Source organism: Garra rufa, chromosome 17 (assembly GCF_049309525.1).
Source record: "Garra rufa chromosome 17, GarRuf1.0, whole genome shotgun sequence".
In the NCBI taxonomy this organism is placed as follows: Eukaryota; Metazoa; Chordata; class Actinopteri; order Cypriniformes; family Cyprinidae; genus Garra; species Garra rufa.
Genome location: NC_133377.1, coordinates 37,101,409 through 37,126,882, shown reverse-complemented (window position 1 = coordinate 37,126,882; position 25,474 = coordinate 37,101,409). Strand labels below are relative to the sequence as shown.

Here is a 25,474-nt window from a genome sequence, read left to right as displayed (position 1 = left end):
CAGAAATCATTCTAATATGCTGATTTAATTGCTGCTTAATATTTTTGTGGAAACAAATAAATTAATAAATGTCTTAACTAACGCTTTTGATCCATTTAATGCATCCTTGCTGAATAAAAGCACACATTTCTTTTCAAAACCTTTTAACAGAGCTGAATTCAGTGATTGAGGTTTAAATGTAGGTGACAAGAAATGCCATTTCAAAAACACATCTATTTATTTTAATGTTTTATGATTGAGCATCTACATTTTGAAAACCCATTTAAACATCCTCTGCTTCTAACGATGAGAAGAAAACACACTTAGCGACTCAAGGTTGACGAAAGTAATGACAGCTTTAATATTCCATAACATTATTCTTTGACAGACTCGTCAGTTATTTTTTTTATTATATTTTTTTCCTCCACTTGCTTTCTTTTCCTTCTTTCACCACAATAATCTCACAAAATGATGAAAAGATAAGTCATCAGAGAGGAAAAAGCTTTCAGGTACGGGGGGAACAAGCCAAGTCATAACCACAAGAAGGGAACGCGTTAGAGGAGACGGATGAAACACAGACTGCAAGTCAATAAGGGCAGAGAATAAGGAGTCGTGTGCGTTGAGGGTGAGACTTTGCTACACAAATGTAAGTGAGTGAGTGTGTTTGTCTTGATTCACGTAAGCGTGTCTGTCGGTCGAGTTCGGAATCAGATCTGTCATTGTGATTATGTCTCTTCTTTCACCTCTCGATTTAGATCATTTATTTTAAAGGAGAAGTGCCATTTCTTATATATTTGAACAAAGGTAGCCCCGCCCCCAAACAAACACAATTGGTTGAGCCAGGATTGACAGATTCTACCTACAAATGGCTCATCCAACAGATTAAGTGTTTATTAAATGCAAGAAAGAACATTCACTTCCCCTTTAAAATAAAGATCCAGGGTAAAAGAACATGTGATACATTTTAGGAGTCATTGCATGAGAAAATCTGACCAAAAATATACGGAAGCCCATTTCCGCCACTGAATAATAATAAAAAAAAAAAGGTAATTGCAATGTTTTATCTAAAAATTCTGACTTCTTTTCTCAGAGTTGCAATACAAACTGACCATTCTGACTTTTTTTTGAGTTTATATCTCGGAAGTGTGACTTTTTTCTTGCAATTACAAGTTTATATCTCACAATTCTGACTTTTTTTCTCACAATTAAGAGTTTATATCTCGCAATTCTGACTTTTTATATCGCAATTAAGAGTTCATATCTCGCAATCCTGACTTTTTTCTTGTTATTACGACTATATTTCGCAATTCTGACTTTTTATATCGCAATTAAGAGTTCATATCTCGCAATCCTGACTTTTTTCGCGTTATTAAGACTATATTTCACAATTCTGACTTTTTCATACAATTAAGAGTTCATATCTTGCAATTCTGATTTTTTTTTTTCTTGCAATTACAAGTTTATATCTCACAATTCTGACTTTTTTCTCACAATTAAGAGTTTACAACTCGCAATTCTGACTTTTTCTGGCAAATAAGAGTTTATATCTCGCAATTCTGACTTTTTTCTCGCAATTCCAAGATCATATTTCGCAATTCTGACTTTTTTTCTTGCAATTACAAGTTTATATCTCACAATTCTGACTTTTGTCTCACAATTAGGAGTTCATATCTCACAATTCAGATTTTTTTTCTGGCAATTAAGAGTTCATATTTCGCAATTCTGACTTTTTTCTCGCAATTTCAAGTTAATATTTCACAATTCAGACTTTTTTCTTGCAATTAAGAGTTTTAATTTTTCTTGAAATTATGAGGTAATATCTTGCAATTCAGATTTTTTTTCTTGCAATTACAGGTTTCTGTCTAGCAATTGACTTTTTTCTTGCAATTATAAGTTTATATCTCACAGTTCAGACTTTTTTCTCGCAATTAGGAGTTCATATCTGGCAATTCTGACTTTTTTTCTCACAATTACAAATTCATATCTCGGAATTTTGACTTTTTTTCTCACAATTACAAGTTCATATCTCGCAATTCTGATCTTTTTCTCACAATTGTGAAATATAAACTCTTAATTGCGAGTATATATCTCACAATTCTGACATAACTTGCAATTGTGTGTTATAAAGTCAGAACTGGGACTTTATTTCTCAGAATTGCAAGTTTATTTTATTTATATATATATATATTTTATTTATTTATTTATTTTGCAAGTTGAGTCATATTCAATTAATGTCATTTGTATGAGCTGATGCGCAGTCAAACATTTGTACATTTTCTAAAAAAAATGTCCTTTATGCCTTCATTTCATGTCATTTATTCAACTGAAGTCTATGGGATTCATTTAGCCTGTTTTATCAATCAATTTCTTAGGGAAAAAACCCACCGAAGTTCAATATTTTCAATACATTTTTTAAAACTTATTTCTGCAATTTCCAAGGCACCATTTCCCCTAATTTTCTCCAATTTAAAAAGTTACTTTATACAATAAAAATGTTTATTAATTCTGACTTTTTTCTCACAATTACAAGTTCATATCTCGCAATTCTGACCTTTTTCTCACAATTGTGAAAAATAAACTCTCAATTGCGAGTATATATCTCACAATTCTGACATAACTTGCAATTGTGTTTTATAAAGTCAGAACTGGGACTTTATTTCTCAGAATTGCAAGTTTATTTCTCCCAATTCTGACTTTATAACTTGCAATTGCGAGTTTATATCACAATTCTGAGATAAAAAGTCGCAATTATCTTTTTTTGTATTTTTATTCAGTGGCAGAAATGGGCTTCCATAAAAGTATGAAGATTAGGGGGTTCTTGAATATAATTATTATTATTATTATTATTATCAGAAGTGATATGTGAATTTTCTGTTCAATCTTTTAGATTACATTCTCTTTAATATATATATATATATATATATATATATATATATATATATATATATATATAGTTTATTTGTTTGTTTTTGCTGTGTTGATCTATGTAGGGAGCCATTAGACAACAATATCATAACATAATCACACATGAGGACACATTTTAGACCTTCCGAATCAACTTATGAACTTTTAATGTCTCCTGTGTTGTTTTAAACAATGAAGCATCTTTATGGAAATAAATATACTTTACATATATTTTTTTTATGTTTCAAACACTAAAATGAGTAAAACTTTTATTTTTATTTTTAAGTCATAGGCTAAAGCACCCTATTTTTATTTTATTTTACTTTATTTAGTGCTGGGCAACGATTCACCGTGATTAATCGCATCTAAAATCAAAGTTTTTTTGAGTACATAATATATGTGTGTGTACTTTGTATATTTATTATGTATATATAAATACACACACATGCATGCATATACTTAAATATGTTGTTTATATATTAAATATATTCATGTACAATATAAATTATATAAACACATGTAAATGTTTTCAATATTTATACTGTATGTGTGTGTCTTTATACACACAGTCCACACACATATATTATGTACACAAAAACATTTATTTTGGATGCAATTAATCATTGCCCAACACTCATTTTATTTTATTTAATATTTTCTGATTTGATTGAATAACAGTTTTTTTTTTTAAAGGCTCTTTTTTTCTCGGCATGCTTTTGGGTCAGAGATGGACACAAAAAACAGCATCTGAGAAAGAGAGTATTGTTTGATAAAAAGCATCTAATGCCCAGGGCAAACAACGTCGTAAACTGTCTTTTAGAGTAAATCCTGAACCCTGAATCATCTCAGCATGATCTTTATATTGAAAATCCCACTGCTGCATAAATATTCAGGTACCTATTTTAAATTTCTACTCTCCGTTTTCCAAAAATCTCTATATTTTTGCCTAGTTCTCATGCAACGAACCGTAAAAATGACATTTGATTTCTTTAGACTGTGTTTATCTACATACATTTCACAACTAAACCGCAGCTTAATTTTAAAGATTACACCTGATTAAAATAAACCTCTACTTCTATTCCATCTGAGTTAAATCCTTCTTGTTTTAAAAGGTCCGTTTTCTCTATCATACGCATGCATGTTCACCCTGTGCACGTTTTGCCTGTCAAGTAATTCAGTATCACATGTGCATAATGTTGGCTCCAGGATCCACTGTGCATAATATTTGGTCTATCAAAGCCTGTCCGCAGTCCAGTACGGGTTTGAATATATACTTAGAGTGTCTGAGTAAGTCATCTTTTGTATATCAGTGCAAATAGTGCTGTTTCAATGCATTTCGAATGATTTTAGGGGATGTCGAGGGCAGTCAGTCGGTTCAGTGCAGTACATACTCTGTTTGTCAGTTGTTTTTTTGTGTGATTTCGGTGTGGTGGTGTCGGTATCACAGAGCGCTAGGGTTTCTGAAATTGTGCCCGGCGAATCGAGCCTGATCGCCCAATTCTTCTTCAATCCTGCGAGGCAGAAAGAAAAAGAGACAGATTGGCAGAAGATGGACATGGGTTAATTATACTGGAACAGGAGGTGACAGAGAAACAGCTAGAAGGCTGTAATCAACAATGTTAATCAATGTAATTATTGGCTTCTTATGTGGGCAATGCTATTTTTGAGACTGGGACCTTTTCTGTCAGCTATTTTGCAAGTTGAGTCATATTCAATTAATGTCATTTGTATGAGCTGATGCGCAGTCAAACATTTGTACATTTTCTAAAGAAAAATGTCCTTTATGCCTTCATTTCATGTCATTTATTCAACTGAAGTCTATGGGATTCATTTAGCCTGTTTTATCAATCAATTTCTTAGGGAAAAAAAACCCACCGAAGTTCAATATTTTCAAGAAATTTTATTTCTGCAATTTCCAAGGCACCATTTCCCCTAATTTTCTCCAATTTAATAAGTTACTTTATATAATAAAAAGGTTTATTAAATTAATTAATTGAAAGTATATATTTTAACACACTTAAACTTATTTCAATTTCCAAGGCACCATTTTACCAAATTAAATAAAAGTGTCATTAAATTAAATTACTATAAAATAAAAAAATGACTTTATATAATAAAACTATCATTAAATTAAATTTAATTAATTAAATTAAATTAAATATTTAAAAAACTTAAACTTATTTCCAAGCCACCATTTCTCCTAGTCACTTTATATAATACAATTATCATCAAATAAATTAAATTAAATATTTTTGAAAACATAATCTTATTTTGCCAATTTCCAAGGCACCATTTTACCAAATTAATTAAAACTGTCATTGAATTAAATACAATTGTCATTAAATTAAATTACGTTTTATACTGGCAGTCGCCTTGTTAGTGACGTCAATTCCGCCGGCCAATGTCAAAAGTTCATTGTCGCTGTTCTTTTGCTTGCTTCAGAACCGGTCACGCTGAAGGCAGTTCCCAAAGTGTCCTATCAGGACGCAGCGTAGAGTTCCCTTTCGGAAGGGAACTTATTTCAGCCATTTTAAAGACCTGTTTCTCTTAGTTTTCATTTTGTTAAAAAAATACTTTATATAATAACATAAAAAAATTAAAAATAAATTAATATTTAAAAAACATATTTCAGCGATTCCAAGGCACCATTTCTTCTAGTTTTCTTCTAGTTAAAGTTACGTTATATAATAAAATTATCATTAAATTAAATTAAATTAAATATTTAAAAAAACTTATTTCAGCTATTTCCAAGGCACCATTTCTCCTAGTTTAACTTGTGCTAAAAAAAAAATAAAACTGAAAAAAAAATTAATAAAAAACATAGACATACTAAGAAAAAACAAAACCTAATAATAGAAACAACAAAAACACACAACAAAATTACTCAAACTTAAAATAATATTAATAATAAAATTGGAAAATATATTTTAAAAATTAATAAAAAACGGTAATATCTTTTGAACACTTTTATCATTTTAATAACAAAAAGCATGTGGCGATTATTTGTGATTTAAATTTTTGTTGCTCAAAAACATTACGATTGGTAGCTCTCTTACCTCATAAGTTGGTTGTATTTAGCGAGACGCTCAGATCTACATGGAGCTCCTGTCTTTATCTGAAAGAAAAGTTAGAGAAAGAGTTCAAATTTGTCAAGTTATTCAAATTTAAAGGGACAGTTCACCCAAAAATTCTTTCATTAATTGCTTATGTCGTTCCACACCTATTATAAGACCTTCATTTAGTTTAAGATATTTCTGATGAAATCCGAGACCTTTCTGACTCTACATAGACAACAAAGAAACTGACACGTTTAAGGCCCAGAAAGGTAGTAAGGACATTAGTTAACAGTTTATTCTCTTCTCTGTCAGTCTTAGAAACACCATGAATGAAATGACATGAGGGTTAGTAATCATTGACACAATTTTCATTTTTAAGTCAACCATCCCTTTAATGATTTGATAAAGATTTTGTAAGGCATACTACATATATGTATATGTATCCTCTCTGTACCTGTCCAGTGCAGAGTCCCACCACTAGATCAGCGATGAAAGTGTCTTCTGTCTCTCCTGAGCGATGGCTGACCATCACGCCCCATCCGTTGGCCTGAGCGAGCTTACATCTGAGAAACACACAGTTCAAAATGAGAATATTAGGAGCTGTAAACGCTGGTACAAAACTATGGTTCATCGTACCATGACATGTGTACAGTTACTCACGCCTGGATGGCCTCTGTGACGCTGCCGATCTGGTTGACCTTCAGGAGCAGACAGTTGCATGCGCGGTCTTCCGCAGCCTTCTCTATCCTCTTTGGGTTTGTCACGGTCAGGTCGTCGCCCACAATCTGGACCCCAATGGAACCCGTCATGTTAGTCCAAGCGGGCCAGTCGTCCTGATCGAATGGGTCCTCAATGGACACCACTAGCGATTATCATGGGAACAAAAAATTTATTAATACTTAGATTTAGCAAGGATGCATTCAATTGATCAAAAGTGACAGTTTTCAACATTGGTAATCATCCGAAATGTTTCTTGAGCAGCAAATCATGATCATGATCATGTGATACTGAAGACTGGAGCAATGATGCTAAAAGATTCAGCATTGCATCATAGGAATCAATTTAATTTAAAATATATTCAGATAAAAAACAGTTATTTTAAACAATAATAATATTTTACAATATTACTATTTTACTGTGTTTTTGATCTAAATGTTAAATGCAGCTTTGGGGTGACCATAAGAGATAAAGTTATCATATTTGAAATTATCCTGAAAGGATGTACACTGGAAAAAATGCTTTTCTTACTTTTTAAGATTTTTTGTCTTGTTTCGAACCAAAATATTAAAAAAATAGGAATTAGAAAAAAGAAGGTGTTATGAGTCTGGTTCTGATTCTGCTTTCTCTGGCTTTTCTTTCCCTTTTCCGCCCTCTGCTGGTCACTACCTCTCTCTCTCTCCCCTCTCCCTTTCGCAGCTGCGTCTCATTTGGTATCTCACTCATCCTTTCCACCTGTTCCCCCTATCAAGCTCGTTAGCTATTTAATGTCCCCTGTTCTCTAGTCTTTTGTCGGATTATTTTGCCTGATTCAGATGCTGAAGATCTCCGTCAGAACCCTCGCCAGCTATACGTCCTGTCGTGTCCTAGTCCTGTAGAACTGTCTGGTCCAGGTCAGCTATATCTCTCCTGCTATTAACCTGTTCTCCCACCCTGTGTCCAGTTACCCTGCTGTTTGCTCACTCCCGCTGTCGGGTTCGACGCCGTGCTGCCGCACGGTACTAGAGGAAAGGAGCCCGGGTTCCTCTAGCCGACATTCCTGCTCTCCGCGACCTCCCAGCTACGGTAGTGAATACAAGAGGGCTGTGAAGCCACGGAGGAACGCCTTTCCAGAGTTTATCCTTTTCCCTGTTCTAAGAGACTGTCTAGTTTTCCTGCATATCCTGCGAGTGCCTAAGTTCCTGTTTGAAGAGACTGTCTAGTTTTCCTGCATATCCTGCGAGTGCCTAAGTTCCTGTTTGAAGAGACTATCTAGTTTTCCTGCATATCCTGCGAGTGCCTAAGTTCCTGTTTGAAGAGACTATCTAGTTTTCCTGCATAATCTGCGAATTGCCTTCGTTCCCGTTTTGAGAGACTGTTTCCCCCTGAGTTGTCTGCAAGCTATTCTGGCTCCTGTAATATACAAGACTGTTTCTAAATAAACCCTTCTTTTGCTTTTGGATCCTGTTCTATTCCTCATTACAGAATAATCCGACCATACTATGGATCCAGCGAACGAGAGAACCATCCATACAGCAGTCGAGTTACAAGGAGCTATGTTAGGAAGGCATGATGAGGAGCTCACCGCAACTCGTCGAGTGGTCGAGACAATGGCTGCTCAGATTTCAGCATTATCTTCCGAGGTCCAGTTGCTCAGGAGCGATTCGCCTCCTCCCCGGGCCCTTGACGCACCAGAGCCTCGTGTCAACAATCCTCCATGCTACAGTGGTGAGCCCACCCAGTGTCGCTCTTTTCTCACCCAATGTGAGGTTGTATTTTCTCTCCAACCAGTCACCTATGCCCATGAGCGGGCCCGAGTGGCCTACGTCCTCTCTCTTCTTACTGGACGAGCCCGCGACTGGGAAACAGCGGCTTGGGAGGCAGAGGCGGAGTTTACCGGAGGCTTCGACTCTTTCAAGACGGAGATGCTCCGAGTTTTCGATCGTTCGGCACACGGCGAGGAGGCATCCCGCCTGCTTTCATCTCTCCGCCAGGGAGGAAGGTCTGTGGTGGACTATTCGATTGCATTCCGCACCCTAGCGGCCACGAGCGGTTGGAACGAGACTGCTCTGGCGGCTCGTTTCTTAGAAGGACTTAATGCTCACGTTAAGGATGAGGTCATCGCCCGCGAGCTGCCCAAGAATCTTGATCCCCTTATTGATCTCGCTATCCGGGTAGACAAGAGGTTCGATCTCCGTCGTCGCGCCAGGGGCGCTGAGTTTTCCGCAGCTTCGATAGCTACACCTAAGCATTCCATTCCCACTCCAGATCCCGAGCCCATGCAGCTTGGCGGTTTGCGCATCTCTACTAAGGAGAGAGAACGCCGCCTAATTAATCGCCTCTGCATGTATTGCGCAGCACCCAATCATTTCGTTGCTAAATGCCCAGTAAAAGCCAACGCTCACCAGTGAAGGAGGAGGTACTGGCGAGCGCAACTTCTTTACTCTCCTCTTCTACCTCCTGCACTACTATCCCCATAACTTTGAGTTGGGCTGGTACTACTGTCCCTTGCAAGGCTTTAATAGATTCTGGAGCTGAGGAGAATTTCCTCGATGAAGCCTGGGCTCGCGGACAAGGTATTCCTTTAACGAGCCGTAGACTAACTACGTCCCTTTTTGCCCTAGATGGTAGACCCCTTTTCAATGTCGATTCCCAGTCAGTACCATTAGCCTTAACTGTTTCTGGAAACCATCAGGAGACCCTCTCCTTTTTAGTCTTTCATTCTCCTTATTCCCCTGTAGTGCTAGGTCACCCTTGGCTAGTCAGACACAACCCTCAGTTCAATTGGTCTAATAACACTATTCTCTCGTGGAGTCTGTCTTGTCACGCTAATTGTCTGTTTTCTGCTAAACCTTGTGTTTCTACTGTTTCTGTGTCTCAGGAGGAGCCGACCGATCTCACAGGGGTCCCGGAGGAATATCACGATCTGAGGGCGGTCTTTAGTAAGTCCCGGGCCTCTTCTCTTCCTCCCCATCGTCCTTATGACTGCAGCATCGATCTGTTACCCGGTACTTCCCCTCCTCGCGGCCGTTTATACTCCCTATCGGGCCCTGAACGCAAGGCGCTCGAGAGCTATCTAGCTGATTCGTTAGCCGCCGGTACCATTACAGCGTCATCTTCACCCGCTGGCGCGGGGTTTTTCTTTGTAAAGAAGAAAGACGGTTCCCTTCGTCCCTGCATCGACTACCGGGGGTTAAACGAAATTACAGTCAAAAACCGCTACCCTTTGCCACTAATGGCATCCGCGTTTGAACTGCTTCAAGGGGCTAAGATATTCACTAAACTAGATTTACGAAACGCGTACCATTTAATCCGCATCAAGGAGGGGGACGAATGGAAAACCGCCTTTAACACACCGCTAGGTCACTTTGAATATCGGGTTCTTCCTTTCGGCCTGGTCAACGCGCCAGCTGTCTTTCAGGCATTAATCAATGATGTCTTGAGAGACATGCTGAATGTCTTCGTCTTCGTTTATTTAGACGATATTTTGATTTTTTCACCATCCCTCCAGAGTCATGTCCAACACGTTCGCCGAGTCCTCCAGCGCCTTCTGGAGAACCGTCTATTCGTAAAGGCTGAGAAATGCACGTTCCACGCTCACTCCGTCTCCTTTCTAGGTTCCATAATCTCGCCGGAGGGGATTAGCATGGACCCCGTCAAAGTACAGGCTGTTGCCCAATGGCCCGTCCCTGAGTCCCGAGTCGCGCTTCAGCGATTTCTGGGATTTGCGAATTTCTATCGGCGCTTCATACGTAATTTCAGCCAAGTAGCCGCGCCCCTCACCGCCCTCACGTCGATCAAGTCAACCTTTAAATGGTCCGATCCTGCTCAGAAGGCTTTTGATCATTTAAAGCTTTTGTTCACTACCGCGCCTATTCTCATAACACCAGACGTTTCCAGACAGTTCATTGTCGAGGTGGATGCGTCGGAGGTGGGAGTCGGAGGTGTTCTCTCCCAGCGCGCCCTCTTCGACAATAAGGTCCATCCGTGTGCCTACTTCTCTCACCGCCTTTCCCCAGCGGAGCGTAATTACGATGTGGGTGATCGAGAGCTTTTAGCCATCCGTTTGGCTTTAGATCAGTGGAGGCATTGGTTAGAGGGCTCTGCCGTCCCGTTTGTGGTCTGGACAGATCATAAGAATTTGGAGTATATTCGTTCGGCCAAAAGACTTAATGCGCGTCAAGCTCGTTGGTCCTTATTTTTTGCCCGTTTTGACTTTACAATCTCTTATCGACCTGGCTCAAAGAACCAGAAGCCTGACGCTTTGTCTCGCCTATTTGACCCATCCAACGCAGTCTCCACACCCCAGGAGATAATTCCCCCGGGGCGTGTAGTCGGCACCGTTATTTGGGGAATCGAGAAGCTCGTTAAACGCGCCCTTTCTCGTTCAATTGTTCCGCGTAATGTGCCTAAGAACCACCTATTTGTCCCGGTTTCCGCCCGGTTAGCCGTCCTTCAGTGGGCTCACTCTTCTAAATTATCCGCCCATCCCGGCGTTAGGGGCACGTTAGCCACTCTCCGTCAACGATTTTGGTGGCCCACTGCGGAACGCGATACGCGTCGTTTCATTGCCTCTTGTGCCGTCTGTGCTCAGACCAAGTCTGGTCACTCTCCGCCTGCCGGGCTCCTTAGACCGCTCCCCATCCCGTCGCGTCCGTGGTCACACATTGGCCTTGACTTTATTACCGGCCTCCCGTCCTCAGCTGGCAATACTGTCATCCTAACTGTAGTAGACCGTTTTTCCAAGTCCGCTCACTTCATACCGCTCCCCAAGCTTCCCTCCGCCAAAGAAACAGCCCAGCTTCTAGTTACCTACGTTTTCAAGTATCACGGGCTCCCCACCGACGTTGTTTCGGATAGGGGACCCCAATTCGCATCCCAATTTTGGAAAGAATTCTGTCGTCTGATTGGTGCTTCTGTCAGCCTCTCGTCTGGCTTCCACCCGCAGACTAACGGGCAGGCTGAACGCACCAATCAGATAGTCGGTCGACTTTTGCGCACCCTGGCTTTTCGTAATCCCTCTTCTTGGGCCGAGCAATTACCCTGGGCAGAGTATGCTCACAATTCTCTCCCCACCTCCGCCACTGGGTTGTCACCTTTTCACTGCTGTCTTGGTTACCAACCTCCCCTTTTTTCCTCTCAAGAAACCGAGTCTCACGTTCCGTCTGTTCAGGCATTTATTAAGCGCTGTAAGCGGACTTGGAAGAGAGTAAGAACATCGCTGTGTCGCTCTAGGGTTCGCGTTATAAGAAACGCTAATCGCCATCGCGTCAGGAGTCCAAAGTATGCACTTGGTCAGAGAGTTTGGCTGTCCACTACCAATTTACCCCTTCAGGAACCGTCCCGTAAACTCGCTCCCCGCTTTATCGGACCTTTTCTGATTTCCAGGGTCATCAACCCTGTCACAGTAGAGTTGAAGCTCCCCCCCAAGCTCCGGCGCATCCACCCGGTCTTTCACGTGTCATGTATTAAGCCAGTCGTGCGCGCTCCTTCTCGTACTCCCGTCTCTCCTAAGCGTACCGTGGGTCCGTCTGTCTACACTGTACGCAAGATTCTTGATATGCGTCGTCGTGGTCGTGGCCATCAATTTCTTGTAGACTGGAAGGGTTACGGTCCTGAGGAGAGAAGCTGGGTTCCCTCCCGGGACATTCTGGATCGCTCTCTTATTGATGACTTCCTCCGGACCCGCCAGGTATCTTCCTCGGGAGCGCCAGGAGGCGCTCGTTGAGGAGGGGGCACTGTTATGAGTCTGGTTCTGATTCTGCTTTCTCTGGCTTTTCTTTCCCTTTTCCGCCCTCTGCTGGTCACTACCTCTCTCTCTCTCCCCTCTCCCTTTCGCAGCTGCGTCTCATTTGGTATCTCACTCATCCTTTCCACCTGTTCCCCCTATCAAGCTCGTTAGCTATTTAATGTCCCCTGTTCTCTAGTCTTTTGTCGGATTATTTTGCCTGATTCAGATGCTGAAGATCTCCGTCAGAACCCTCGCCAGCTATACGTCCTGTCGTGTCCTAGTCCTGTAGAACTGTCTGGTCCAGGTCAGCTATATCTCTCCTGCTATTAACCTGTTCTCCCACCCTGTGTCCAGTTACCCTGCTGTTTGCTCACTCCCGCTGTCGGGTTCGACGCCGTGCTGCCGCACGGTACTAGAGGAAAGGAGCCCGGGTTCCTCTAGCCGACATTCCTGCTCTCCGCGACCTCCCAGCTACGGTAGTGAATACAAGAGGGCTGTGAAGCCACGGAGGAACGCCTTTCCAGAGTTTATCCTTTTCCCTGTTCTAAGAGACTGTCTAGTTTTCCTGCATATCCTGCGAGTGCCTAAGTTCCTGTTTGAAGAGACTGTCTAGTTTTCCTGCATATCCTGCGAGTGCCTAAGTTCCTGTTTGAAGAGACTATCTAGTTTTCCTGCATATCCTGCGAGTGCCTAAGTTCCTGTTTGAAGAGACTATCTAGTTTTCCTGCATAATCTGCGAATTGCCTTCGTTCCCGTTTTGAGAGACTGTTTCCCCCTGAGTTGTCTGCAAGCTATTCTGGCTCCTGTAATATACAAGACTGTTTCTAAATAAACCCTTCTTTTGCTTTTGGATCCTGTTCTATTCCTCATTACAGAAGGATTTTCTAGAGAAGTAAAATTTATTTTCTTGTTTTTAGAAAAAAAACATTGAGTTTTTGCTTAGAACAAGCTAAATAATCTGCCAATGGGGTAAGAAAAAAAATCTTATTTCAAACAGAAAACAAGATTATTTTGCTTGTTTCAATCAAAACACACTTAATTTTGACTTGTTTTTTCTAATAACAAGATAATTTTTACTTAATCCTTCTTGATTTAAGAATTTTTTGATATTTTGACTGGAAACAAGACAAAAAAATCTAAGTAAGAAAAGCATTTTGCAGTATAACTTTGCAAAGACAAGGTTGATAAATAGTTATATTCTTATTCTCATGCTTACTTGTTTATTTTTTAAAGGAGTAGTTCACTTCCAGAGCAAATCTTTACAGATAATGTACTCAACCCTGTTGTCATCCAAGATGTTCATGTCTTTCTTTTTATCAGTCGTAAAGAAATTATGTTTTTTGAAAAACATTTCAGGAATTATCCCCATATAGTGGACTTCTATGGTGTCTGCGAGTTTGAACTTCCAAAATGCAGTTTAAATGCAGCTTCAAAGGGCTCTAAACGATCCCAGCCGAGGAAAGAAGGGTCTTATTGAGCAAAAACAATCTGTCATTTTCTAAAAAACTAAGTTTATATACTTTCAAACCTCTACTCTGTGCAGTCCCGTTCAAGACAGTTAAGGCCTTTCCACAATGAGCACGGAAAAGCGAAACGAATATTGCACGCGATGACGCTCTGAAATAAAACAACAGATTCCTATGGATGATGCCACATAGACCGCCAACATTCGCACACCGAAAAAGCAAATGTTTTTTTAACAACCAGTTCGATGAATCTTTTCAGTTTCACAAAATGAAAATACCGCCATCCAATAAGATTTGAGCACTACATCACATGCTGGGAGCAGCTGCTGTTGCACTAAAGGACGAAAGCGGTGGTGCTGTTTCGAAAACTAGTATAAACAAACACAGAGGAAGAGTATTCAGAGAGAGAAGAGAATGCACTGAGAACAGATGGTTATTCTCACGTTCTTGATATAATTTTATAATTCTCCACTGAATATGTGATCTGGAGGAGAACACTGTTTGTTTTCTTCCACATGCGCGAGTATTATATGAGTCACAGCGCGTTCACTCTCTAGATCTTTTGTATTAACAAAATTGAGTGAAACATTTTTCTACTGTTCTACACATGAATATATCAATATATATATATATATGAATAATTTCGGGCTTGACTGTATATATATATATATATATATATATATATATATATATATATATATATATAAGCCCGAAATTATTCATACCCCTGGCAAATTCTGACTTAAATTTCCTTTATTTAACCAGCAAGTTTTTTTGGACCAGAAATGACACAGGCTTCTCCCAAAAGATAAAAAGACGATGTACAAGAAATGAAAGGGCTATAAGACCATATCTAAATGTTTCGAAGTTCCAGTGGAACTTACAGTGCAAAGCATTATTAAAAAATACAAGACATTCCGCACTGTGAAAAATCTCAGAGGACGTGGTCGGAAGCCAAAAGTGACACCTGTGCTGGCCAGGAGGATAGTGAGAGAGGTAAAAAAGAATCCAAGGATCACCACCAAGGCCATCCTGATGAATGAAGAAGAAATGGTTAGCAGACAAAAACATTAACGTTTTGCAGTGGCCCGGCCAGAGTCCTGACTTAAAACCAATTGAGAATCTGTGGAGGGAGCTAAAGATGAGGGTGATGGCAAGGAGACCCTCCAACCTGAAAGAGTTGGAGCTCATCGCTAAAGATGAATGGGCAAAAATACCAGTGGAGACATGCAAAAAGCTGGTCAGCAATTATAGGAAGCGTCTGCTGTAATAGCCAAAAAAAGGCTTTTCTATTGATTATTGAGAAGGGTATGAATAATTTTAGACATGCCACTTTTTCTTCAAATGAAAATAAAAGATGAGTAATATTTTTTCCACAATGATATCTCTTGTACATCGTCTTATTATCTTTTGGGAGAAGCCTGTGTCAAAAAAACCTTGCTGGTTGAATAAAAGTAACTTTAAGTCAGAATTTGCTAGACTGTACATATATGATATATTTTCTGTAACTGCTTTGTATGCAGCTCATGGTATTTTTATAACAATAAAGAATGTTGATGACAATAAGCAGTGTGGCATTATTAAACATACAACGAGTGCCTGTCTGCCTATTATAGAATCAAAATCAACTACAGATCACAATCAGAGGTTATTACAAGCACTATTTATATTTTTAGATGCTTTCTTTTAAGCATTATAGATAGTTTGTGTTTCTGGTGTAAAACCAGACTTGATTTATCTCATGCTGTATACTGAGCAGCAGACAATGCAAAATCCAAGATAAATACATCTAAGAAAAATGCATTGTTGGTCGACGCCACCTAGCATGCAGGCATGAATTAGCAGAAGGCAAACAATCGGTTTGCACTCGGTGTGAAACCGATCATTTCGCTGGATAAGACCATTATTCCCCGGGTGGGGTCGTTTAGAGCCCTTTAAAGCTGCATTGAAACTGCATTTTGGAAGTTAAAACTTGCGGGCACCATAGAAGTCCACTATATGTTTTCCTCAAAAAACATAATTTCTTTACGACTGAAGAAAGAAAGGCATGAAAATCTTGGATGACAGTGGGATGAGTACATTATCTGTAAATTTTTGTTTGTCTGGTTTGTCTCCTTTAAAGGGATGGTTCAGAGTAGAATTGACTTCATTGCTATGCACTCCGAAGCCCATCTAAATACCCCATCCTTAGTTTTTTTTTACCTTAGTCAAACATTTATGGAGATATTAGAGTTTTTCGAATTGCTTCTCGTATTTTTCGAATGTATCTCGTAAATTGCACCACTAAACGTGCAAGTAATCTTACCAAACTTGTACAATAGTGTAAATAGGTTATGTAAGGGATAATGTACAGGCAGCCGGTAGTTATCGCAGAAATAAGCCCCGACAGTGTGATCAGGACCCGACGCGAAGCGGAGGGTCTTGTATCACACTGAAGGGGCTTATTTCTGCGAAAACTACCGGCTGCCTGTACATTATCCCGCTTATTACACGGCTACTTGCCACATAAGGAAAAAAAATGGACATGAATATGAATTTGAAACCTTTTATTGGCATATTTGTTTTAAATTAACATTTTTATCCTTCCGCGAAACGATATAGTACCACGTGACTAACCTTCAAACTATGTACGTTAGTAAGACAATTTAAATAGATTAATGTCGAAATTTTCCATTGTTAATTGTGGTTGTCCAGTGTTTGTCACAAGATGGCGCCAAACGGTAATCTTTGTTGGCACGGAGGGATTTTAAACATACAAGTAGTACCGGCTATGCGTTATTACTTTGGAGCGGTGATTATTTGAAAAGAACGAACCTGCAAATGTCTCAACTGACCAATCAGAATCAAGCATTCCAAAGAGCCGTGTAATAAGTACTCACAAAACGCTGCATCGGAACATTTGTAAGTCCACCATGAGTGTTTTAAAAACACGTTTTAGCCGATCCCTACTAGTCTCAAAAACTACAAATGGTGACACGTCGACGTCACGGCCCTGGTTTGAAAAAAGCACGTAAAAGTCCTCCTACAAGTTGACATGCACACAGATGTAGTAGGAGGACTTTTACGTGCTTTTTTCAAACCAGGGAAGTGACGTCGACTTGTAGTTTCTGAGACTAGTAGTTCTCGGGTAAAACGTGTTTTTAAAACACTCATGGTGGACTTACAAATGTTCTGATGCAGCGTTTTGTGAGTACATAACCTATTTACACTACTGCACAAGTTTGGTAAGATTACTTGCACGTTTAGTGGTGCAATTTACGAGATACATCACATGTACCATTCACTCCTGTAACAAGCAATTCGAAAAACTCTAATATCTCCATAAATGTTCGACTAAGGTAAAAAAAACTTCGGATGGGGTATGTAGATGGGCTTCGGAGTGCATAGCAATGAAGTCAATTCTACTCCGAACCATCCCTTTAATCAACATTTAAACTCTAAAATCTCCTTTATATCTCCCAGTTTACCTGGATAATCGTTGACAAACGTCTGGTAGATCTCTAACAGCTCATCGCTGCTGATGTGTCTGTCTGGGTTTGGAGGGGACTTGAAGTCGAGGTCGTACTTCCCGTCACGGTAGAACTCAGAGGCGGCTACATCCATCCCAATCACGACTTTATCTGTGAACCCTGCCTTGTCTATGGCCGTCTTTATTAACTCAAGTGCTGTGGAGGCGTGAGAGAAGCCAACAGAACACAGTAATGGATAAATTCATTACGAGGAAATTGGATCACACACTCACACAAGGCGATAAAGCTTTTGTAGCGCGCTAGAAACACACCTTCACTGTTCTCCAGGATGTTTGGAGCGAAGCCTCCCTCGTCACCAACGTTGGTGGCATCTTGGCCGTACTTCTCCTTGATGACGCCCTTCAGCGTCTGGTAGAGTTCGGCTCCGACACGCAGGGCATCACGGAATGACTCGGCGCCCACAGGAAGCACCATGAATTCCTGCATGGCGAGCTTATTTCCAGCATGGGAGCCTCCGTTGATTACATTAAAGGCCTGATGAATGGATAGGGAAGATGTGCTTAGTCAGTCTATTTCCCTAGATAATTCAAAAGAAAATACCTACAGATGTGAATTATGATGTTGCAAACTAAAGTCATGCAGTTGAGTAATGAGTTTCCTTACAGGAACTGGCAGCACTAGTTCTGTGTTTCCTGCCAGATCAGCAATATGACGATACAGAGGGACGCCTTTTTCTGCCGCACCAGCCTTGCAGATGGCCAGAGACACTCCCAGGATGGCGTTAGCACCAAACTGAGCTGCAGACATGACGAACAGATTTAAAATGGACATTGTATTTAATTATTTATATGCTAGTTTCATTGTATAAGAAAAATGTTTCCATACTCAATGTACATTTTGTGACAGTATTGGAATGAGGATCTAAATGATTAATGATTTCTTTAAAAAAATAAAATAATAAATAAATAATGGTGTTTTAAACTAAACTGTCATTCAAATGTTTGGGGTCAGTAAACTTTTTTTAAATAAATGAATACTTGTATTCAACAAGGATGCATTAAATTGATTAAAATTGACAGTAAAGAAATGTATAATGTTATAAAAGATCACGATTTCCACCGAAATATCAAGCTGTTTTCAAAATTGATAAGAATAACAAATGTTGAGCAACAAATCAGCATATTAGAACTATTTCTGAAAAATCATGTGACACTGAATAATTTACATTTATGTTAAATGTTAAATGTTTATGTTATTTTTGATCAAATAATGCAGCTTTCAAATAGCATGAGAGACATCTTTCACAATATTTGTAAAAAATCTTACAGACACTAAACTTGTAAACAGTAAAGTATTTTAATAACCTATTTTGAACAGAAAAACAAATCCATTATGGATCCTATATTCTATTAAATCATATGTAGTTTTTAATGCAACTGTTTTATTATAAATTATGATATTATGAATTAGATCTCCCAAAAGCACAATATTCTTTCATCATTTACTCACACTCATGGCTTTCAAACTTGGCAGGCTGCAACTGCTTACAAGCATTTGGCATCACTAACATCAAATCTGGCACAAAACACTAGTACAGAGTATGCCTTAATATAAGCTACATTGTTAGGTATGACTTTCCAATAAATAAGTTACAATTTGGTCTGTTCTTATGGTTCATATGGCTTCAGAAGTCTTGGAATAGAGCAAATGAGTTGCATAGACAACATCACCTGTTATGCTGCTTTTTTGTCCTTCTAGCTCATTGTACAGTGCCTTGCAAAAGTATTCATACCCCTTCATTTTGTTGCAGTATTATGTTAAACTGCTTTAAATTACTCTTTTTCCCACATCAATCTACATCTCATACACCATAATGACAAAGCACAAAACAGGTTTGTAGCAACTTTGCATATTTATTAGAAATAAAAAACTGAAAAGATCCTGTTGCATAAGTATTCATACCCTTTTCTGGTACACTCGAAATTTAGCTCAGGAGCATTCATATTGCTTCTAGGTGTTACTACACTTCGAGTGAAGTTAATCTGTGGCAAATTCATTTGAATAATTATGATTTATAAAGGCACACACCTCTCAGAAAAGACGATTGGAACAACTAGGACAACTAGGAAAGTGTCTGCCAGCCCCCATCCAAGCTAACAGAACTTGAGAGGTGAAAAGGTGAGGCAAAGAATGGCAGATGATTGCCAAATGCAGATGTGCAAAGCTTGTCACATCATACCCAAAAAGACTTGAGGCTGTAAAGGTGCTTCAGCTATGTACTGAGTTAAGGGTGTGAATACTTATGCAATGTACTTATTTCAATGTTTTATTTTTAATAAATTTGTAACATTTCCAAATCTGTTTTTTGCTTTGTCATTATTATGGTGTATGGAGTGTGAATTGATGTGGGGAAAAACTAATTTAAAGCAGTTTAACATAATGCTGCAACAACAAAATGTGAAAAAATGAAGGGGTATGAATACTTTTGCAAGGCACTGTATACTTGCATCATTTAGAAAAGAGCTAAATGCAGCTGAACATCTTTTGTGTTCCACATAACAACATGAGGGTGAGTACATAATGACAGAATTTCTAACTATGCTTTTGATATATGATGATTTTATCACTCACATTTGTTCTCTGTGCCGTCCATTTCGATCATCATGTTGTCCAGTTTCTCCTGCTCCACCACGCTGATCTCCTAAAGTTCACGTCATAAAGATAAAACTCTCCAGGTTATTAAAACACAGTGTTTGATTGATGCTTGATGAAAATGTTGTCTAATCATTAGCCCTGCTGCTGTGAAATTAACCTTGTTAATGTCAAATCATCATCATCAAATACAAAATGTGCAATGTTTGAGTTTTTAGCTTTTGCACTGCAAACACGGGAGTATTTGTAACTTAAATAAAGACATGAAAACCAAAAATGGAATGTGTAGATCAGAATGAAAATCAAGACCTGGATAATAGGAGATTTTGTGTCTCTGCCTTTGGTAGATTGGTAGCAGTGGGACCTGTTTTAAAATCTCCTGTTATAAGTAAACAAGTGTTCAAAAAAATGAAAAGAAAAATGATTAAGGAAAGTGCAGTGGTGGGATCTGATTCTGATCCCATCTGATCGGAATCTGATCTGTAAAACAAACAAACAAACAAACAAACAAATAACAAATAATTAAATTAACAATTGCTTAGAATTAAAAAAATGCAGATTCAAAACTATCGGAAAAGTGGCGACAAACATCAGGAGAAAAAAACTGCATGGAATGAAAAAAAACATAGGAGCTTGTAAAATAATGTAAATCATAGTGAAAATGCATACTTAGTTGTAGTCAGCTGTGCCCTCGTTAAATCCAAGTATATGTTTTTTTTCTTTCAATCTCATATACTGCATTTAATATCTCAGCTTAATCCAGAAATAAGCAAATATGCACAGATTGCAGTTTATACCCCTTCTTGTGCTATTCCCAAACAATTGTTTGGTTATTTGTTGAAGGTTCATTAAACAAAAGCATTCTCTTTTCACTTACAGATGCGATGAGGGCTGGTCCAAGAGTGTCATTAATGTGACCAACAGCCTTCAGTACACCTTAAAACACAAGAAAAAGCAAAGAAAACAGGTCACGACAGGTAAAATGAAAGATAAAATAAACAAAACTATTGCAGAAGGCTTCAAAAAGATGATCTATTTAGTTTTAGTGGATCTAATGTTTTATATGTGACCCTGGACCACAAATCCAGTCATAAATCGCATGGGTATATTTGTAGCAATAGCCAAAAATACATTGTATGGGTCAAAATTACAGATTTTTCTTTCATGCCAAAAATCATTAGGATATTAAGGAAAGATCATGTTTGATGAAGACATTTTGTATATTCCCTACCGTAAATATAACAAAACTTATTTTTTTTTTAGTAATATGCATTGCTAAGAACTTCATTTGGACAACATTAGAGGTGAATTTAGATTTTGCCCACTCAGATTCTAGATTTTTAAATAGTTGTATCTCAGCCATTTAAATACATCAATGGAAATCTTATTTATTCAGTTTTTAGATGATGTATAAAACTCAGTTTCAAAAAATTGACCCTTATGACTGGTTTTGTGGTCCTGGGTCATATACAGTGCCTTGCAAAATTCATTGTTTTCACATTTTGTTGTGTTGCAGCATTATGTTAAACTGCTTTAAATTCCTTTTTTTTCCACATCAATCCACATCTCATACACCATAATGACAAAGCACAAAACAGGTTTGTAACAACTTTGCAAATTTATTAGAAGTAAAAAACTGAAAAGATCCCGTTGCATAAGTATTCATACCCTTTTCTGGGACACTCGAAATTTAGCTCAGGAGCATTCATATTGCTTCTAGATGTTACTACAGTTCGAGTGGAGTTAAACTGTGGCAAATTCATTTGAATGAGTATGATTTAGAAAGGCACACACCTCTCAGAAAAAGTCTAACAGCTGAAAATGCACATCAGAGCAAAAACCAAGTCCTGAGGTCAAGATAACTGCCTGTAGAGCTCAGTGACAGACTTGCGTTAAGGCAATGATCTAGGGAAGAGTTCAGAAAAAAATCTGCTGCATTGAAGGTTCATAGAAGCATTATCCATTATGGAAGACGACTGGAACAACTAGGACTCTAGAAAATGTCTGCCAGCCCCCATCCAAGCTGACAGAGCTTGAGAGGTGAAAAGGTGAGGCAAAGAATGACAGATAATTGCCAAATGCAGATGTGCTAAGCTTGCCACATCATACCCAAAAAGACTTGAGGCTGTAAAGGTGCTTCAACTATGTACTGAGTTAAGGGTATGAATACTTATGCAATGTACTTATTTCAGTGTTTTATTTTTCACAAATTTGTCAAATTTGCAAATCTGGTTTTTGCTTTGTCATTATTATGGTGTATGGAGTGTAAATTGATGTGGGGAAAAACTCATTTAAAGCAGTTTAACATAATGCTGCAACAAAACAAAATGTGAAAAAAATGAATACTTTTGCAAGGCACTGCATAATGATAATTAATAGTGCAAATGTTACGATAGACCATCTGTGATCGCTTACCTTTGCCCTTGTAACGGCTCTTGTCTCCATCTCTGAGTTCGAGAGCCTCATAGATGCCTGTCGAAGCTCCACTAGGCACCGCAGCCCTGAATAGACCTGAAAAAAGCACTCAAACTTCAAATCTGTAATTTATTTACATCAGTCAATAATACATAATGCATCAATTTTTCTGACAGATTTGTGTTGACAGTTTAATTTTCATACATTTGCATTTGTCTCTTTAAAGTAACTTGGATTTCGATATAATAAAGTTTTTAAATAATATGTTTTATTTTGCATTATGCATTTTTGCAGATGCTTTTAATAAATTTGAAAAAAGTCATTTCATTTACATTCTAGATAACACATACAGCATGTCATTCCTCTCAGCCCTGCTGTAGGGACACTCTATTGATTTACCTTTATCAGTTCTCAGGTCCACCTCCACTGTAGGGTTTCCCCGAGAGTCCAGGATTTCCCTGGCAATGATGCTCACAATGGACATCCTTAAACACAGAGAGAAAACAAGAGAGAGCGAATGAGGTAAACCTTTGCTGACTCTAATTGGACATGATGTTTAGAAACTGTGTGTCCATAGCATCCTTTAATTGACCTTGCATGAGTAAGACAAACATCTAAAAGTGAGCGAGTCCTCTGTAATGTCAGCACAAACTGTTTTGTTCTACCTGCACCTGCAATAAATCTGTTTATACATTCAAAATACTGCTCAAATGCAAAATGCATACATTTAATTGAAGAACTAGATTTTTTAATAGTGCGGGGCAACGATTAATCATGATTAATCGCATCCAAAATAAAAGTTTTTGTGTACATAATATATGTGTGCTGTATATACTGTGTATATTTATTACGTATATATAAAGACACACAGATACAGTATATATTTTGAAAATATTTGCATGTATATATTTATATTCATATAATTTATATTATATATATATATATATATATATATATATATATATATATATATATATATATATATAAATATCTTTTTTTTTTTTTTTTTTTTTTTTTTTATTATTATAAATAAACATAACATGCATGTGTGGGTATTTATATATACATTATAAACATACGACGTACACATATATTATCTACACAAAATAATTTATTTAGGAAGCGATTAATCGTGATTAATCATTGCCCAGCACTAGTTTTTAATGGACATAATGTATTTTGTGATCTAAACAACCACTCACAGAGTGCAATTTGTCCACTAAAGGTGTTTTTCTCTTATTCACGAGTACACAAAATTATGCTTTTGTGAATTTTTGAATTTTCGTACACAAAATCAGTTGTTGAAATGCAGCTGAGTTTGTCTTTCTGTGCACAAAATGCATTAGATTAAGTGCATACTGCATTTCGTATCATTTAGTCAACGCAGTTAGTCAGGTTACACTTGAGAGGGGATAAAAACTGTGTAAATGAACACGATCACTGCCTGAGAGGTTTAAGTCTTGATGTTTTTCGGAAGGAAAGCCAGTTTCTGAAGGAATATCGGACACTCAATATCACAGCCATTTAGAACCCATTTTACTTCTGTATAAAGAGTTCGATTTTGAAGTAAAACACAAGCAGGGCGGAATGGATTGGATCATGAATAGTGTACGTTCTGTACAAGAATGTGATTTTGCTAAAACAATACCTAGCTATTTGTGACCCTGGATCACAAAACCAGGGTCATTTTTTTCAAAATTGAGATTTATCATCAATCTGAAAGTTGAATAATTAAGCTTTCCATTGATGTATGTCCAAATGAAGTTCTTATTTATGCACATTACTAATCAAAAATTAAGTTTTGATATATTTAAAGTAGGACATTTACAAGATATCTTAATGGAAAATGATCTTTACTTAAAGGATTACTCCACTCCCAGAAGAAAATTTTCAGAAGAAAATGTATTCACCCCCATGTCATCCAGGATATTCATGTCTTTCTTCAGTTGCAAAGAAATAAAGGTTTTTGAGGAAAATTTTCTCTATATAGTGGACTTCAAAGGTGGCCAACAGGTTGAAGGTCCGAATTGCAGTTTCAATGGCACTTCAAAGAGCTCTACACAATCCCAGCCAAGGAATAAAGTTCTTATCTAGCCCATTTGATAATATTTATGCACTTTTTAACCACAAATGCTCTTCTTGTCTAGCTCTGTGATGCACATGCGTACTCTGTGCACTCCAATTCCAGACAGTTGGGTATGTCAAAAAAATTGTATTTAATTTAATTTTCTCCTCCAACTTCAAAATCATGCTACATCACTGTTTTACCTTTTTTTTTTTTCCTTGTAAAGGGCGTTTGACCTTCTTTGCACGTTCACTTTGTAAACACTGGGTCAGTACCTCTGCAGCGATGTAGGATGATTTTGAAGTTAGAGGGGAAAATGAGATGGTATTTTTTTTGACATACCCTAAATGTATTGAATGTATGGAGTATGAATGCGCATCGCAGAGCTTGAAAGATGAGCTTTTGAGGTTAAAAAAGATATATAATTTTTTTTTTTACTAGATATATTCCTTGGCTGGGATTGTGTAGAGTCCTTTGAAGCTGCATTGCATTTTTAACCTTTAATCCGTTGGGCACCATTGAAGTCCACTAAAAGGAGAAAAACCTGGAATGTTTTCCTCAAAGAAATAATTTCTTTTCGACTGAAGAAAGAAAGACATGAACATCTTGGATGACATGGGGGTGAGTAAATTATCAGGAAATGTTTATTTTGGAAGTGGAGCAATTCTTTAATATCGTAATGATTTTTGTCATAAAAGAAAAATCAATCATTTTGACAAATACCATGTATTTTTGGCTATCATTACAAAAATACCTGTGCTACTTAAAAGAGTAGTTCACTTTCAGAACAAAAATTTACAGATAATGTACTCACCCCCTTGTCATCCAAGATATTCATGTCTTTCTTTCTTCAGTCGTAAGAAAATTATGATTTTTGAGAAAAACATTTCAGGATTTCTCTCCATATAATGGACTTCTATGGTGCCCGCCGAGGTTTGAACTTCCAAAATGCAGCTTCAAAGGGCTCTAAAAGGAAGGGTTTTATCTAGCGAAACATCGTTCTTCTAAAAACATTTACAATTTATATACTTTTTCACATG

At 38.0% G+C, this 25,474-nt stretch overlaps 1 protein-coding gene across 1 annotated transcript; it reads right to left on the bottom strand.

The window, feature by feature from the left end:
- Positions 1-316: 316 nt before the first annotated feature.
- On the bottom strand, positions 317-22,853 carry LOC141289235 (gamma-enolase). The gene is made up of 11 exons (XM_073821330.1): positions 22,769-22,853; positions 22,370-22,465; positions 20,832-20,890; positions 19,934-20,003; positions 17,966-18,099; positions 17,614-17,836; positions 17,300-17,497; positions 6,600-6,801; positions 6,394-6,502; positions 5,940-5,998; positions 317-4,394 (listed from the first exon to the last, which is right to left on the bottom strand). Exons 1-11 carry the CDS (start codon positions 22,851-22,853, stop codon positions 4,325-4,327), a joined length of 1,305 nt encoding a protein of 434 aa, XP_073677431.1. The 3' UTR covers positions 317-4,324.
- Between the last annotated feature and the right edge of the window lie 2,621 nt (positions 22,854-25,474).